This window comes from Sardina pilchardus, chromosome 3 (genome assembly GCF_963854185.1).
Source record: "Sardina pilchardus chromosome 3, fSarPil1.1, whole genome shotgun sequence".
NCBI classification, from domain to species: Eukaryota; Metazoa; Chordata; class Actinopteri; order Clupeiformes; family Clupeidae; genus Sardina; species Sardina pilchardus.
In genome coordinates this window covers 10,543,454-10,560,978 of record NC_084996.1, presented here as the reverse complement: position 1 = coordinate 10,560,978, position 17,525 = coordinate 10,543,454, and the positions used below count along the sequence as shown (strand labels likewise).

General features: G+C 40.8%; 1 protein-coding gene across 1 annotated transcript; it reads left to right on the top strand.

The window, feature by feature from the left end:
• Nucleotides 1-316: 316 nt before the first annotated feature.
• Nucleotides 317-4,703, top strand: fgf21 (fibroblast growth factor 21). Its single transcript, XM_062530903.1, has 4 exons — nt 317-443; nt 2,875-2,952; nt 4,081-4,184; nt 4,407-4,703. Exons 1-4 carry the CDS (start codon nt 317-319, stop codon nt 4,701-4,703), a joined length of 606 nt encoding a protein of 201 aa, XP_062386887.1.
• Nucleotides 4,704-17,525: the final 12,822 nt, after the last annotated feature.

Below are 17,525 nucleotides of genomic sequence, written 5' to 3'. Positions count from 1 at the left end.
GCGTTTGCAAGACGGCAATGATTGGCACGCTTGGTACTGCTGACGTCCATTTTGGGAATCTTCACTGCCTCTCTTTCCTAAGAACTCCTCTGCTTATCTCATTTCCCTTTTGCTCACCAGTGAGTCACGAACATTAAATCTCAACCCCTTCTTTTTCAAACCCTCTGTGTATATAAACCTCACGAAACGGTGCAGTGTATATAAGTCCTTCACTGTACTGTAACTGTTCAGGGTGGTTTTCTATCACGATTGAACACCTATAAGTTACTGATTAGCGACCACAGTTGGTTGGTGCTTTGCCTCAGTCTGCTCTACCATGCCTCTGTGCCTTTATCCTCTTTATCTCCTCCTCCTCCCATCACTCTCTCTCTGCTTCTATGTGCAAAGTTCAAGCGTCCTCTCGTCCTTCAACGATCAGGTCAGACAACGGCATCTCTACACAGGTAAGGCTCTACCAATCCATATTTTTTCTTTTTTATTTTGGCTTTGCTTTTGGCTTTTAGTTTTTAACGAGAATTTATGTTAACAAAGATTTTGTTCATGTCTGTGTCTGTGATTGACATATTACTTGGATACAGTGCAATTGTAACAAGTAATAGTGGTTTAAATGCACTGAAGCTGAATACAACAAATTAAAAAAAAGAAACAAGATTAATTAAAGAGAAACTATGCAGGATTGGCGATTTCATCTCCGGTTTCAGTTTCACTTTTCGTTTTCGCTTGTTTTATGCTTGCATATTTCTCTGCAGAGCTTCCCCTACAGCTTTAGTGTGTATATTTATACATATATAGGCTGCACATATATATATATATATATATATATATATATATATATATATATATATATATATACAGTACCCTCCAGAATTATTGGCACCCTTGGTAAAAGTTGACTAAAAATAGGTATAAAAAATAATCTTTAGGTGATTTATTGTACTCCAACAATGAAAACAATGAGGAAAAATATACCCAGCAAGGCAAGCAAATTTATTCTGAGAAAAAGGAAAATCTCATAAAGAAAGAAATATTTTTAACAAAAACAGCTTGCTCACAATTATTGGCACCCCTGAAACATATTATGTACAACATTTAACAGGAGCATTTTCCTATGTAAATGCAACGTTTTAAAGTAAATCAGAGTGTCTGTGAACTTTCAGAAGTAGTTCATGATGTTCTTTTTCACTATGGCATGAAAATGAAGTCACTCAGAGGCTAAATCCTCTAGTCATTTTTCAACATTGGAGAGACAAGAGAATACACTAAATTGAAATAAAAAGATATTGTGTTGACATTTGTAAGTAAGAGAATGTCTATGGAAACTAGGTATTTTGTTGAAAATGCCTATATTTCCAGTTAAAATGATGACTAAAAGGTTCTTATCATCTGGAAATGTGGCAAACATGCTTGGACAAAGACCCATGGCTATTTTGCTCCCACGCACAGTATGGAGGATGGTATGATAGGCAAAAAAATCCATAAGAACCACTGTTGAGAGTTATAGACAATGCTATCATCTTGGGGTCACCAAGTCCCCCCCAAAACTCTTCAAAAGTGACCTCACTGCTAATAGATTATTTAGACAGCATGTCAGGTTAAAGCCAGTAGAGTCATTTAATGAACAATGTAAATGGCAGGAGTTACTGAATGGTACCATGACATGTCTGGGAGTGTGGTCTATTGTCAGATGAAAATAAAATGATGCTCTTTTGCTAAAAACACTTAAGGTGTCTTTGGCGTACATAGAAGAATGACTATACTAAAAAGAACCCCATGCCTAATCAGAATTATGGTGGAGGGGCTGTGCTATTGTTGGGCTGTTTTAATTCCCAAAGGCCTTGGGAACCTAATTAAGGTGCATGGCATCATGAACACCAAGAAAAACCTGAACATTTTCAAAGGAAATCAAACAATCTCTGCCAAGGCCCTAAAAGTTGGTCATGATTGGATCATTCATCAGGTCAATGATCCAAAACAAATGCACAGATCAAAACAAATATGGTTTACTGAACACAAAATCAAGCTTCAGACATTGCCATAGCAGTCCCCTGATCTAAACTCCATAGAATAACAGTGGGATGAGTCAACGAGAAGAATGCAGAAGTGTGGACCTAGCAATCTGGACGATCTCGGGAGGTTTTGTAAAGATGAATGGTCTTAAATCCCTTACTTTGTATTCTCAATCGTTATGGGGTGTCAGAGAAGAATATTACATGCTATTTTATTGACAAAGGGAGGTTTAAGAAGGTATTACAAGTAGGGGTGCCAATAATTGTGAGTGACGTGTTTTTATTAAAAACATTTATTTCTTTATGAGATTTTCCTTTTTCTCAGAATAAATTTGCTTCCCTTGCAGGGTGTATTTTTCCTCATTGTTTTCATTGTGGCAGTGCAATAAATCACCTAAAGATTATTTTTTAGACCTATTTTTAGTCAACTTTTACCAAGGGTGCCAATAATTCTGGAGGGTACTGTATATATAAATTGCAAGCGTGGATCTTCTTGTTCTTTACGCGTCTCAGACTTCCAGATGTAAACAAGGAGCGATCGCCTCCTGGACAAACTGCAAGGCTGCAATAGCAGATAGAGACACTGGGGGCAGGAGGAAATATTACTGTTTTCAATAAAACTGATCAATCAAGCAAAACAACGATTTCTAAGCGATTTTTATGACTATGAAAAAGTTGCATATACTGTAGGGTCTCTTTAAGTGTTATTATAAATCTGTTTTGTACCTGTTTTGTAATTGGCCTTCTCCATGCTGAAAGGCTATACAAAAACCTAATACATTTGTTTGTTTGTTTTTTTGCACCTAGGTGTGCACCTGAAGTCAGAATCTTTGACATGGCCTTACACCTGTTTATTCTTAATTTTTAGAGAGCAGAAGCCAGGCTCTGTTCCTGGAGATGAAGCCTGAAGGTTCCGTAGCTGGTTCTCCCACAATGTCTCAATACAGTAAGTTGACAGAGACTCGTAATTTTCATTTGTGGCTCTTTCATACATTACATAATAAATCATAAATATAATAATACATTATACATAATTAACATTGAACGTGGTGTAGTAAGAGTGTGCCAACAGCTTATACACTGCTGGTTATGGTTCTACAATAAGAAAGAATTTGTTTACAAGCAATATGCCTCAAGGCTGATAAGAGGTCACAGTTGAGATAAGAAATTGGGTACATTCTAAAATACATTAGTCAAACTTTATTTGAAAACAGCCTAAGATAACCCACAACATGTAGCCTATGAAAGTTACGTAATAGATGTTTGAACAATTCTCTTATAACATGGTATGAAGAGCTCTTTTCCAAAACGCTATATCCACCATTTTAATGAATTTTCATAAATCATTTTTTTAAATGTCGCTTTCCAAGTCATTTCAGTGGAACTGGATTAGGTTATGTTTAACATTACAAATGCTATTTAAAAACTAGAATTATGGCAAATGCCAGAGGTGCATTCAAATTCCTTGAGCAGAGACAAACATTCTCAACGAACATGTTTGTATGTATATTTGAATGATTTTGTGTAAACATTCCATCGCAATGGTAACTGCCAACATCAACAATGCCAAACAATGCAACAATGCTTGCAAATGTTCACCCAGGTTTGCAAATTTGATTGCATTTCTGTATGTATGACAAATGTATGACAATATCATTTATTTGGAAATATCACTGCACGCAATTGGACAACCAATGTTTCCTGACTGATTCTGGACTTCAACGTTAGAGCGCTGCAGTCATCTATTTAGCTCGACTCTGGCACGCCTATATCATATACAGTATATCAGGTCGTATCCATATATCATGTTCGCTCCAAGGACATAGGTAATGAGAATCATTACTGTTTGCCAGAGTGACTTGCTGAGGAAATTCCAATTGTGCTCTCGCAAGAACTATGGATTTCAAGGGTGATGTGCAGTATATGGCCACACATTCCAAAAATGTAATGCTTCTGGCCAGAGCTATCGCTAACATGGAGGCACGAAAAGCTAATCATTAGCCGTGGATGAGTAAGGGAGGAATACCTGAGCATGTGGTGGCACTCAGCATTTTGCATGTTGTCTCCATTCCAGCTGTTCTGGAGCTGCGGTCCATCAAAGCAGGACATACGGTCATAAAGGGTCTGGCTTCGTTGCTGTTTCTCTGTGTCAACCAGAAAGGACAGCTCAGAGGAGAGGTGAACTTAAGACTACTAGTATTTTACTTTCATGCAACTACAATTAAGCTATTGCCCATGTTATTTTGTTCAGAAAAAAAAACTAAAAATGTTTGGACCTAGAATACTAGCATATGTCTGAACAACAGTTGAAGCAGTAATAACAGTAAAATACTATGTCATGTTCATATCATGCTGTATTACTGTTACGTCAATGCTCAGAAATCATTGCACTTTTCACAGCGGACCTACATAGCCTCTGACTGTGACCTACAAGAGGTGCTGAGGGCGGACGGATATTCCATCTTCTTGTCACCTCACAATGGACTTCCTCTGTCCCTCGGAAAGAGAAATGGACATACCCTTTCCAAGTTCTTGCCGCTGACAAGTGACCTGTTAGTGGAGGGACAGAAACATCAGGAAGAGCAGACCTTGAGCACAGGCCAACACAGCACACATTTTGACTCGGATGATCCCTTGGGAATGGTACAGTCCCATTCCAACTCTGTCTTAAGCCCAAGTCTGGACATAAAGAGATAGGAATTCACAGCATTCATACATTTTTGGGACATGCGAACATTCTGGGGTGGTCTGGGTATTATTTATTGAAATATCTTTAATAACAAAGAAACACTGACAGTGTGATATTTTGTGTAGCCTTTGCAAGGCGCTGGTTGGAAACGATCAAAAACGGAGGATCTTCAAACAGAAAGTTCCCAACCTAGTGAGTGGTCATTTTCAGATAGAGATGGGTAGTCAGCACCCTATATGACTCTGGGGGTAGTAACATGCAAATTTCCCTTATTGTGACATCTCAAATAGAGATTTCTGACTAGTTAACAGAAGCACATAGTTTCTGAGATAGGAAATATCCTATTTGCCTGTTTAGACTGCAGTCGCATTGGCATATATCCGATTCGTATCGGATTTATTTCCACATATGAATGATGCCTGAATCCGATCTGAACATATCGGAATCCATGCGCTTTTATCCTGTTTGCACGTCGTCCATGTTGCAGATTGGAATTGTGCCACATGGCCACATTGAGTCACATTGATGGTGTAATACATAGCCTATATCAATGGAACCATTCCTCAAACTGACATTATTGTCAATCTCAGGAACTGTAGGTTATTATAGAAGAGATTACTAGACGGCTGACACTAGTCGCATTTACATGGATGTTTTTATTTCAATCCGATTGAAATGAACCTGATAAAAGATTTCAACTGAACTGTTCACATGAACGCTAATCCAATTTGAGTTTATGCCGCATTCAGACAGCTGGGAGGTTTGATGTATCCCACTGCCAAGGAAACTTATTTGTCTGAAACTCATTATTGCTGGCAAGAAAACTAATTTGTCTATAAAAATTGACAAAGCTAATATCATATTGCTTCTTCTGAGAAGATGTAATAGTAATGTAAAATGATGGTGAAGTAGTCTACGGAGTCTTGGTCTGTTTTCCCTTATATGTGTACCTTGATTCTTCTATTCCTTTGTGTCTCCTGCTTTGATTACTCTTTTACCATGTGCCCTTGTTTACTTTCTGTGCCTTGTACAATAGACCTCTGAAGTTCGCCTACTAAAAAGCTACCATCTTAATATAAGGAGATCGGTATTTAATATGGGAAATAACATGGGGGAACTACACAGGTTTGGCGTTTTCTCATTTTACACTTTCAGGTTACTCTGCAGAAATTCCCCTACAGCTTTGGCGTGTATATTTTACAACAATTCTCAATTGGTCAGTCTGCCTTTTCATGAGCATGATCGCAAAGCTGCGATACACTCACAGTCGCAGTAATATCCTCACTCTTGCACTTTCAGTTTAACTTTGGAGTGAGGATATTACTGCACAGAGTCTAAGTGCTCCCAATGTTATTCCGCCACACAATAAAGTTATTCCTTTTACCTGCTTAGAAATGCACCACGTTTTATTTTGTCTCACCATACTTGGTCGTGTGACTACTCGTGTAACTGTATTTTAATAGGGAAAACATGGAGATGTTTGGTCGCTTCTAACTTCATCTCTGTTTGGATCCTAATGAATGCATTGGGCTAGCTAAGTGCTATCAAAGTTGCGCCGCACACCAGAGCCAGTGAGTGCACGCATTGAAACGTGAGAGGTATACATCAACTTGTCTTAATTAAGGGAATAACATAGTTTAATATGAAAAAACAGTGAAGTCTTCCTTTAAGCTAAAAAAAAACTGCAGTCCCCCTTTAGCTTAGTTAGCAAGTTAGCTCTGGGGTAGCAAAAAGCAAAGTGTGCTGCCTTCACATACTGGAGATCAGTATCCCCTCGAAGGCAGAAGACAAAAGTGTGTTCAGGAAAACGTCTGCATTTAAGACTTTGTCGTCACCGCGAGAGTTTAACAGGTGCAATAATTCAAAATCCCCATGTTATTTCCCCATTAGAAAAATCGGCAGATACAGGTCTATGCACTCCATTGTTATTTGTCCTAGTCATGTGCGTTGTGTTCCTCATACCTGAGTCTCTGCTCCTCACCTCTCCAGGATTATTAGTCCTATTTAATCCCTTTGTTAAGTTCACCTATCTCTTGTTACCCTTTTGGCCTACTGTATTTAAACCCTCTGTCTTTGTCGTGTTTCATGGTTCACGTTTCCTTGGTTCCTTGTGAGTAAAGTTTCCAGTGTTTACAAGTTTGGCTTGGTTTGCTTTGCCTTGCCCTGCATTTGGGTCAAAACCCCTTAAAACCGTTACAACCACTAGATGGGGGATTTTGAACTTGCATGCTTTATGCATTTAGGAATAAACAAGACAGTTGTTGCCATCAACAGATGTTCACATAATCAACTACAAGATATTGTAGTCACGGGGGGGCAGCCGTGGCCTACTGGTTAGGGCTTCGGGCTTGTAACCTGAGGGTTGCCGGTTCGATCCCCGACCAGTCCACGGCTGAAATGCCCTTGAGCAAGGCACCTAACCCCTCACTGCTCCCCGAGTGCCGCTGGTTGGGCAGGCAGCTCACTGCTCTGGGTTCTGCGATTCACCTCACTGTGTGTTCACTGTGCTGTGTGTTCACTAATTCTGTTAAATTGGGTTAAATGCAGAGAACTGAATTTCCCCCCACGGGATCAAAAAAGTATATATTCTATTCTATTTAGAGTCAGTTATGAGCAATGAGCCAACACGCACAACCAAAGATCTTAGCGCTCAAAAATCAACACAATCAATAATGTTTGTTATTGACACAGCAATCAACCAACCAGCGTCAGCGTCAGGGGCGGGCCTTAGGGGTCCAGGCCCGTCCAAACGGGTCACTGTGCCCCCCCTAACCGAGTGCTCGCTTAACATGGAAAAACCCAATGTCATTACTGTTATGATTTAAATTAAATCTATAGGCTTACAGTAGCCTATTGGTCACTGTTGCGGGCACAGTATAAAACATAAATGATGCATTTTCCTTTTAACTATACGACACTGCCTAGCCCAGTAAGAATAGGCTACTGCCGCGAACAGCCAATCAATTGGCTATGACACTGAATTCACGTTGTGGCGGTTAACTCACTGTGCAATGTTCAATGAATGAATTATGGACATTAGAAAGTGGTGTGCGGGAGCGGTGGCAAAAAAACAAAATGACAACACATGTCAACCAAACATTGGTGCAGGTGCAGATTCTGGCTGCTCACTGGCAAGTTCCCACTCTCAAGGTAACGTTAACGCGAATAGGCCTAATGTTCCAGAGACCGAAGATACGGAGATTGTTGGGACTAGCCATACTAGCTTTGCTAGTCACACGGAGTACCTCGATCCTCCTGATGACTTGAGTCTAGATGGGCCAACACAAGTGGTGCTTAAAAAGTACCCCTCACGCATGTTTGGCGTGAAAAAGAGGTCTTTTACGTCGTCGTGGTATGCCAATCGTGAGTGGCTTGAGTATTCAATACAACGGGATGCTGCTTTTTGTTATCCATGCAGAGTATTTCGTCCCTCACAGTCTAAATGTGACATATTCTCAACTAAAGGCTTCACTGACTGGAAGCATGCAGTGGAGACTAATAAGGGACTTATTAAACATGGGACTTCCAAAGAACATTTAGCCAATTTTAGCCAGAGGAAAGAAAGAGAAGCGCGTATAGAGAATGGTCTGGAAATCTCAACACTAGTTAATGCAGACCAGCTCCAGAAGAATCGGTACTACATTTCCAGCATTATAGATGTCATCGAGTTTATAGTTACCAAACAGTTGCCTTTTCGTGGGAATTTGGAGGCATTTGAAGATATGTCAGAGGAGGGAAATGGGATTTTTATGTCTTTGTTTGACTTCAGCATAAGGAAAGACGCGGAGTTGGCCCGAATTGTGAAGAGCATTCCCCGAAACGCTACTTACACAAGTCACGAAATACAGAATGAACTTATTCACATAATGAGCACTGTTGTGACCGAAGAAATTGTGAAAGAAATAGGGGATTCGTGGTACACCATAAAAGTAGATGGAACAAGGGATCCTACTGGAAAAGAAAATATCTCTATAGTTATTCGTTTTGTCAATGAAAAAACGCTGGAGATAACAGAACGATTGCTTGTTATGGCCACTACTGACGCAGGTGATGCACACTCCATTACTGACATTATTCTGGCAGAATTAGGCAAAACTGGCTTGAGCCCCACCAAGATTCTAAGTCAAGTGTATGACGGGGCTTCAGTGATGTCAGGGAGGCACGGAGGTGTGCAACGAATTTTGCAAGACAGACTTGACCGCGAGGTGCCCTATGTGCACTGTCTGAATCATCAATTGCATCTCGTCGTAGTCCAAGCTTTGTCAGCTGAGCAGGCCATCAGTGACTTCTTCGATACATGCGGCACACTGTACAACTTTTTCCGAAAGCCAACGGTTGCCATGCACTATACAGGAGACAAACTGAAACATTTGCTGGACCAGAGGTGGACAGGACACCTAGCGACTGTTGTTGCCATTCTTGCTTCACTTGAAGACATCAAATCACTCCTCAAGAAAATCGATGCTACAAGGAGCTATGGATCAGAAATACGCATGGGGGCTATCGGGCTGTTACGGGAGGTTTCAGAACAAAGTTTTGTGTTCATCGCTCATTTGATTCACAAGGTAGGCCATGCATAGTAATTTGACCTACTTTTTGAAATTGTTCACTGTTAAATTAATTGTTGTATTGTTTTTATTTGTTTGTCGCTTTGGACAAAAGCGTCTGCCAATAGCATAACCATATAGGCCTAATTGCTTTTAGTTTTTGATTGTCCCGCACGTATCTGTGTTTCACAGGTGCTCAAACTTCTGGACCCAGCTAACAAGTTGCTACAAGCAGAGGAGACGGACCTTTCAACCGGACTGGCAGTGGTGTCAACCACTGTTGCTTGTCTGCGCAAACTGCGGGATGAGGAGGGATTTTGTTCACTCTGGGCGAGTGTCACTGACACATCCATCCTTCCAGCAAAACGCAGACGACAAATGAACAAAACTCTGGACTCATATGTCGTTGAAGAGACGACTGGGTCCAATGAGCTTGACGAGGTTGAGTTAAGGAGTATTTCAGCGCTTTAGATCACGTTCTCGGAGAGATGGACTCACGTTTCTCTGAGCGCAACACAGCCCTTGCCAGGGCTCTACAAGGGCTTGATCCCGAGGACGAGGCATTTTTGGATCCTGCGACCGTAAAGCCCATTATGGACCTGGCAAATGCCACAGTTGTGGAGTCGGAATGTATTGTTGCAAAGGAATACATCTCCAAACTTAAAGACAATAACAGGCAAGACGCCAAGTGGACTGCAAGAAGGCTCATGTCAGAGCAGCACAACGTATTAAAAGTTATGCCCAGTGTTTTGTTGGCTCTAAAACGGTCCGTAACATTTGGCGCATCTACCGCCATGTGTGAAAATTCGTTTTCTACCTTAAAGAACATTATGAGCGACCACAGACGTGCAATGTTGCCTAGTCGGAAGAGTGAGCTTGTGCTGCTTGCATTTGAGCATGATCTTACAAAAAAGTTTCGGAATGAGTAGAAAGACACCGTGATGAGGAGATTTTGCCGTGAGAGTAGGCGAATCCAACTGTACTAGTGTGAGTTAAAGGCTACAGCCTGCATGCGCAACTGAAGCGCTCTTTTTGCAAATGGATTTACTTTTAGAAGGTTTTGTTTTTATAAGATTTTTCCAATTTTTTCAAGCATATGTATTACTATCACGTCTAGTGTAGGCCTATCCAGTAGGAATTTAATTGATTAGTGAACGCTTCAGTTACGACTGGTGTAGCCTCAGATGCGCTATACATTAAATGTAGGCATGACTGGTATGTTGTAGGCGAAATGTTGTTTTAGTTAAGGTAACCTACAATTTAATTAAATCGAAAGTCTGACTTCTATTCTTAAATATAGCCTATAGGGTTTTTTTCTCTTTTCTGTCAAATAACAAATTTAGTTTGTTACGGTATGCCCAGATAGCCTCGTTGTGTTAGGCTTAGTGTCGGTGTTTCTGACTATATACACTTTATGCTTATGTTAAAGCCCATTTTCTGTGTTGCATTTGTCTAAAACGATCGAATTGCTTTATTCAATGCCTTTTTTTTGTAACACAACAAATGTTAATAAAAATCCATACAAATGTAGTGGCCCCCCTGTCGATGCACATAGCCCCCCCCACTCGTTGCTCTCTGGCGCCGAGCCTGCAACCAACACAGAGAAACAGGCTGATGGAGTGTGAATCCGCAATGGTGTTGTGCCAAACTAAGCTGGCAGGCTCCAGCCGATCAGAGAGTAGGCCTACACCACCTCTCTCGATCCAATTGAAAGCTGAATCAGATCAGGTTGAATCTGATCGGTTGGCGTGCGACATGAAGCATTTTTATTTCCGATTAAGCCATTAGGCCTCCACTTGTGATCAGATTAAACGTGTCCAAGTAAACGGGGCTACTGAATTGTTGGTTTAAACTTCAGGATAAATGTCTGAAACCAACATAGGTCAACAGTATACCTAGCCTACACCTCGCTGCTTAATCCTACCTCTTGAAAGCTTTCTCCTAATAGAGACATAAATAAGATAAGGAGATAATACATTTGGCCTTGCCCTGTCAAAAGTCAGAATTAAGCAGCTGTTGAGTAGTAGCCATTGGCTGGGTAGGAACTTATACTTTGTTCTGCAGTGTTGTGCCTGAACGCGTTCATTGAACGAAAGTTCATGTACTCGTTCATAATTTTGGTGAACTTGAAGGAACGAACTGTATTTCTGCCTGAACGCGTTCATTCTGGTGTCTGTGAGCATCATGTTCACTCTTTTTTAATTTTGTTCAAGAAGGTTCAGGCAAAAAACACACCGTTAATAGCACTAAACTGTTGCCCAACCGTTGCGTGTGCTTCTTTGTCTATGCCAGATTCTATGCCTGACAAGTGGGAGAGCGCCAAAGTTGAGTAGAGCTCAACTTGATTGGATCTGGCAACCATAGGCAACGGCAGCCACCAGTGTCGCATTGCCCCATGCGTCATCATAACAAAAAAAACAGCATGGAGGCGACAGCAGCATGTAGACAACGTAAGAGGGTATCATATAATCATCTTAGCGATTTTTTTGAGAAAATCGACAAGGAAGGGAACAATCTAACGTTTCTGTGTAAACTTTGCCCACCGGCTTTGAAAAACAAAATCCGTACTTCAGTCACGTCATTTGCGAATCTAAAACGGCACATAGAACTGAAGCACCCGGGTAGCCTTTCAAGGTATGTGCAAGCAAGTAAAAAGTCAAAAGACCAAGACAGATCCTTGACCCAAATACCATTAACTGCATACTGCAGCGGCTTCGTTGTCATCTCCCAGCCGCAGGTGGACAACTTGGTGGTGCAGTATATTGTCTTACAACCTTTGAGGAAAGTGAAAAGCCCAGCTTTAATAAACTTAAAAAAACTTTAAAAAACATGTGTGAACTTAAGGGCGTATTCACACCTGCCTTGTTTAGTTCGATTAAAACGAACTCAAGTTCGTTTCTTGCTTGATTCGGACCTTTTTGACTGGTGTGAATGCAATCAATCGAACTCTGGTGCGGACCAAGTAAGCGGACCGAGACCCAGCTGAGGAGGTGGTCTCGGAGCAGTTCCTATCGAACCCTGGTGCGGTTCCTTTAGGGTGTGAAAGCAGTCCGACCTCGATCCGACCCAGTTGTAGAAATCTACCTTTTTTGGAACTCCCGTAGTTTTCGAGCATTATGGGAAATGTAGGATAGCTCAGTGACACACAACAGCTGTGCACAGCAGAAGGCGAACGCTTTTTTGGCAACAATAATTTGCATCTCCTACCTGTTCCGTCTTCCGTAGGCCTGCTGTTAGTGTAGCATGCTGGACACACGAGAGCTCTCCTTCTCAGAAAAAAAAATTTGTTCCGGACCAAAGCAAGTGAACTAACGGACCTTCCTGGCGTGAATACGCCCTAAGACTGAACTGTCTGCGATCGATGTTGTGTGCACAACAGCAGATTGCTGGTCTGCTGTGAACAAGGCATTTATGGGAATCACCATCCACTGGCTAAACAAAACAGATGTTTCCAACAGAAACTCTGCAGTACTGGCATGCCGGTGAATTAAAGGAGCGCACACACATGATGTGTCGGGAAAGTTGTTGTCAGACGTCAACAAAGAGTTCAAAATCCGCAACAAGGTTGTTTGTACAGTGACAGACAATGCTGCTAATTTTGTCAAGGCATTCAACTGTTTTGTGATGGATGTTGCTATTGAAGATGATGTGCCAGAGACAGTTGAAAGTGAAAATGAGGTTGAACCAGTGTCAGCCTTTGCTGAGGCCAGTGAGAGCTCAGATGAAGATGAGATGGAGCCTGAGCCACTCTTGGATCTGGTTCATCCCTCTCTCTCTCCTCACAGACGGTGCATGGCACACACATTGAACCTGGTGGCCAAAGACACAGAAAAAGTTAGTGATAAACGTTACCGCACTATATCGACGGCCGTTTTTGGGAAAGCATCTGCACTGTGGAATCTGGTTAAGCAAAGTACAAAGGCTTCTGATGCTGTGGAGGAAAAGCTTGGAATTGGCTTTGTTGTGACAAATGACACAAAATGGAATTCAGTCTTTCTTGCGATGGAGTGGCTGTCTCGCATAGCAAAACTAACTACCAAGGCAGAAATTAACATGGCTGAGGTCACCCCTGAAAATGATGCTACTCCCTTGCATGATGAGCTCCTTTTGCACACTGTGAGTGACGAGTTTGGCTTTCGCAGATTCTCTCCACAGGAAGTTGAATTCATACACATGTTTGTGGATGTGATGAGGCCTTTGGCACTTGCACTAAATATCCTCCAAGCAGAGGAGAACCATTGTACAGCTGCAACGTCATATGAATGACCTGTTGGAAGAGAGCAGAAAGCCCACTGCAGCAGAGGGTCTCATTACGTGCCGACCTCTCATAAAGAGTATCTTGGAGTCACTGAGCACACGGCTGGCAGGTCTACTGGAGAAGAGGGAATCATATACTCTCCGCTATATTGGTGCCAAGATCTACTGTAGACTGGGTCTAAGATGAGGAGAAACGTATGCAGTACAGATTGATGCTGAAAAGAGAATTTCAAACCCTCATCTCTGATGACTCGGCTGCAAAAGACTCAAGCCCAGTCCTCTGCAATTGTCAGTCTCCTGAACTCTCACGAGAATGAGCATGGCCCTGTTTCCTTTGCCTGTGTGGCCTTTGTGTCCTGGTGTGAAGATGCTTTCTTGCATCTGAACATCAGCAAAACCAAGGACATGTCCATAGAATTTAGACGCCTTCCACCTGCTCCAAAGCACAGTATTATTAACAGCCAAGACGTTGAGTTTGTGTCATCTTACAAGTACCTAGGCACGTTGATTGATGACCGACTTAAATTTGACCTGAACACTAGTTCTGTGTGCAAGAGAGGGCAAAAAAGACTCTTTGCACTTAGGAAACTGGCTAAGTTTCAGGTGGACAAAACATTGATGGCACTATTTTATAAAGCTTTTATTGAGTCTATCCTCACATTCTCTATTATCTGTTGGTATGGAAATGTCACCATGAGAGATAAAAATGCACTTTCCAGGATTGTGAATATGGCCAGTAAGATAGTGGGAGTGAAGTTTGTTAGCCTCACAGAATATTTTAGCTATATTCTGAATACATGCTGCTGCCATCTGGTCTGCGTTTTAAAACTCCCATTGCTTTTAAACAAAGGTACAACAATTCTTTCATCCCCTTTTCTATCCAAGTACTGAATGCACACAACAGGAAAAGATAGACACCCCCCCCCCCCCCCCATTCACTTCCTCCCCTGTTATCTACGTAACTTATTTACTGGATTTTATCTTTTACTGATTCATCTTTTTAGGCACTGTCAGACCTATCTTAACTAAATTATTCTTTTTGTGTATTTGTGTTTGTATTGTAATATGTTGCGCCTATTGTTGTGTGGTATGTGATCCTGTCTGCAATCAAATTGCCCATTTTGGGACAAAGGAATAAACTAAACTGAACTGAACAGTGATAGAAGTGGCAAGAAAGATCCTGCAGCAGCATTCTTCAGATTTAACAGCAACACTCAGGTTCATCAAAAATCTGAACTGGACGCCTATCTGGATGCCCCAACCACAGATGGGTTTGATGAATACATGCAGTTTTCAAAGCTCAGAAGGCTGTTCATAAAACACAACACTGCCCTGCCCTCAAGTGCTCCAGTTGAGAGGCTTTTCAGCATCAGTGGTAGGGCTGTTCGATTTTGCCTAAAAATAAAATCTCGATTTTCTTTTTTCAAAATCCGATTTTCGATTAAGATTACGATTATTTTTGAAATGACAAAAGGCAAGAATTTGTTTGAAATATGCTGTTTTTTATTGAACATTTTGCAAATAATCTCCCCATTGGGATTTAAGTGCAAATCTTGCTCTTATTAAACAATATGAATTATTAATAATTCATTTTAAATGACTGATATTAAGAAACTTTTTTGAACTTTTGCCGCAAAATTCAACACTTGCAAACATAAGTACTGTTATTACCCTGGTTAAAGTGAAAAATCGATTTTTACGATTTCACATTAGATTACGATTTAAAATAATAATCTCGATTACGATTAAAAATCGATTAATTGCACAGCCCTAATCAGTGGTCAAATATTCTGGTGGGAATAAACTGTTATTGTAATTATACTTTTTGGTAATAAGTACAGTAATCTTAGTGCAAGGTGATAATCATTCTAATTCTGATTTTAATATAAATATGTGGTCAAATTAGTTCAGTTATTGTCTCAGTGCACAATTATTTTATTACTGTTACATTTTGCCATAATCATGATGTTAAAATGTGTCATTATCTCATGCCAACCTTGAGAAGCAGCTGATCTTGAATGCCAACAAAAAGATTTGAAGGTACAATAACTATTGCCATGATCAGTTTATTGGGCTGTAGGCCTGGTAGTGCAGTGTATTGCTAATGGATATGAGTATGATGTGTAGAGGTGACCTGTCCTTAGCCCTGCACACTTTTGTGTTCATGTTATTATTTTAGTTGTATTTGTGAACTGTAACCAATGACAGATATTCATTGAGTTAAGGTATTTTCACTCACTGGACAGAATTTCCATGGTCTTGGACTCTGACTGACTCTTTTAAATTTTTAATATATACATATTTTACTATTGGGCAAACAATCCAAACAATTGAAAAGTGACTTAATAATGTTGACATGTTTTGCACTTTGAATGTTGCACTTTCAAATTCAACCTTGAACTTCAACTACCTCAGCCTGGTTCCTAACTCAGTTTCTAGTCAGTAGAATGGTCTTGAGGGTTTGTAATTTTCTTTCCAGAATTCCAGTATTACTATTTAGTAATGTTCTGCTATGGAATTTTTAATTATTATTGCACCTTACAAACTACTGTCCTGTTTGTTTTATAATTTCTTATTAAAAAGGACATTCAAGCAAGTTTTTCCTCATGTTTTTGAGAACATAATGCTGGGGTGGTGAAAGCTGCAACTGCTACTAGTGTGGACTGAATGGACAGAGTTTAAACAACAATGGGGAAAGGCTGCGTATTACGGAGTGCAAGTGTGAAGGCGGCTTTAAGTAGACTCTTTCTTTCTTTGGTCTTAGTAGAGTTGGGCACAGAAACACCATTCTAGGTCATGGCACCGGTGTCGACGCGATTCAGGCTAGTAACCACATCGAATAACAACGTGGATCTCTATGGGGCGCCAAGTGTAACATGCCTCATTTTGTTGACAGGATGCCTTTTGTGTGACGAAATGCACATATTCATTACGAAACCATGTTACACAGTAACGCATTTCGTCCACGGAACACAGAAAATAGATTACATTGTGTCCACGAAACACTGAAGAGAGCATGTCGTTTCGTGGACGAAACTGACTGGTTACCTTTCGTTTTGTGGACGTAACGCTTAAAGCAGTATTCACTGTCGTAGACGAAATAATAAATATTCCATGAAATAGGTAACTTACGAAATGCATTCAGTGACATGCTCGCATTTCGTGGACGAAATTACTTAACTGAATCACGTTTCGTGACTTGACAATACATTCCGTGGACGAAATGCATAATAAAATCCAAAATGGCGGAAAATTACGTCATAGGGTGCGTTGAACTCGGGCAGGTCCAAGGATTACAATGATACCTGATTTTGAAAATCGGACCTACGGGTCAAAAGTTACGCGCGTGGAGGCACGTCCAACTTTGGCCTGTTGGTGGCGCCTACTCGCCTAGAGAGTTTGAGGTGCCGACATGAGACTTGGTGACATGAATCATTGGACTGTCCCCAATCAGTGTGCCAAATTTCACAACTTTTTCAGTTAGAAAGGGAAAATGACTTTGTGTCACAGTGTCACCTACTGGTCATTGAATTTGAAGTTGACATTTCTGCACGGAATGTATTGTGAAGTCACGAAACTGATTTTGAGTCAGCCTAATTTTGTCCACGAAAATGAGAGCAATCACTGAATGCATTTTGTAAGTTACCAAGTTGCTATTTCGTGACACATAATTAATTCCGTAAACTGCTGACTCACGAAATGTATACTAGCTGCACGACTAATTTCGTGATTCGCATTTCGTCCACGGAATTCAGTTCAGTAATTTCGTCCACGAAATGCGAGCATGTCACTGAATGCATTTCGTAAGTTACCTATTTCGTGGACGGAATATTTATTATTTCGTCTAGTGAATAGGCTACTACTGCATTAAGCGTTACGTCCACGAAACGACGTGCTCTCTTCAGTGTTTCGTGGACACAATGTAATCTATTTTCTGTGTTCCGTGGACGAAATGTGTTACTGTGTAACATGGTTACGTAATGAATGCATTTTATCACACAAAGGGCATCCTGTCCACGAAATGAG

What these genes read in the sequence shown, in the direction of transcription:
- fgf21 (XM_062530903.1), top strand. Translation starts at nt 317, where the DNA reads ATGCCTCTGTGCCTTTATCCTCTTTATCTCCTCCTCCTCCCATCACTC. An exon ending in ACAACGGCATCTCTACACAG is followed by an intron (nt 444 to 2,874) that starts GTAAGGCTCTAC and finishes CTTAATTTTTAG; the next exon opens with AGAGCAGAAGCCAGGCTCTG. An exon ending in AAGGACAGCTCAGAGGAGAG is followed by an intron (nt 4,185 to 4,406) that starts GTGAACTTAAGA and finishes CACTTTTCACAG; the next exon opens with CGGACCTACATAGCCTCTGA.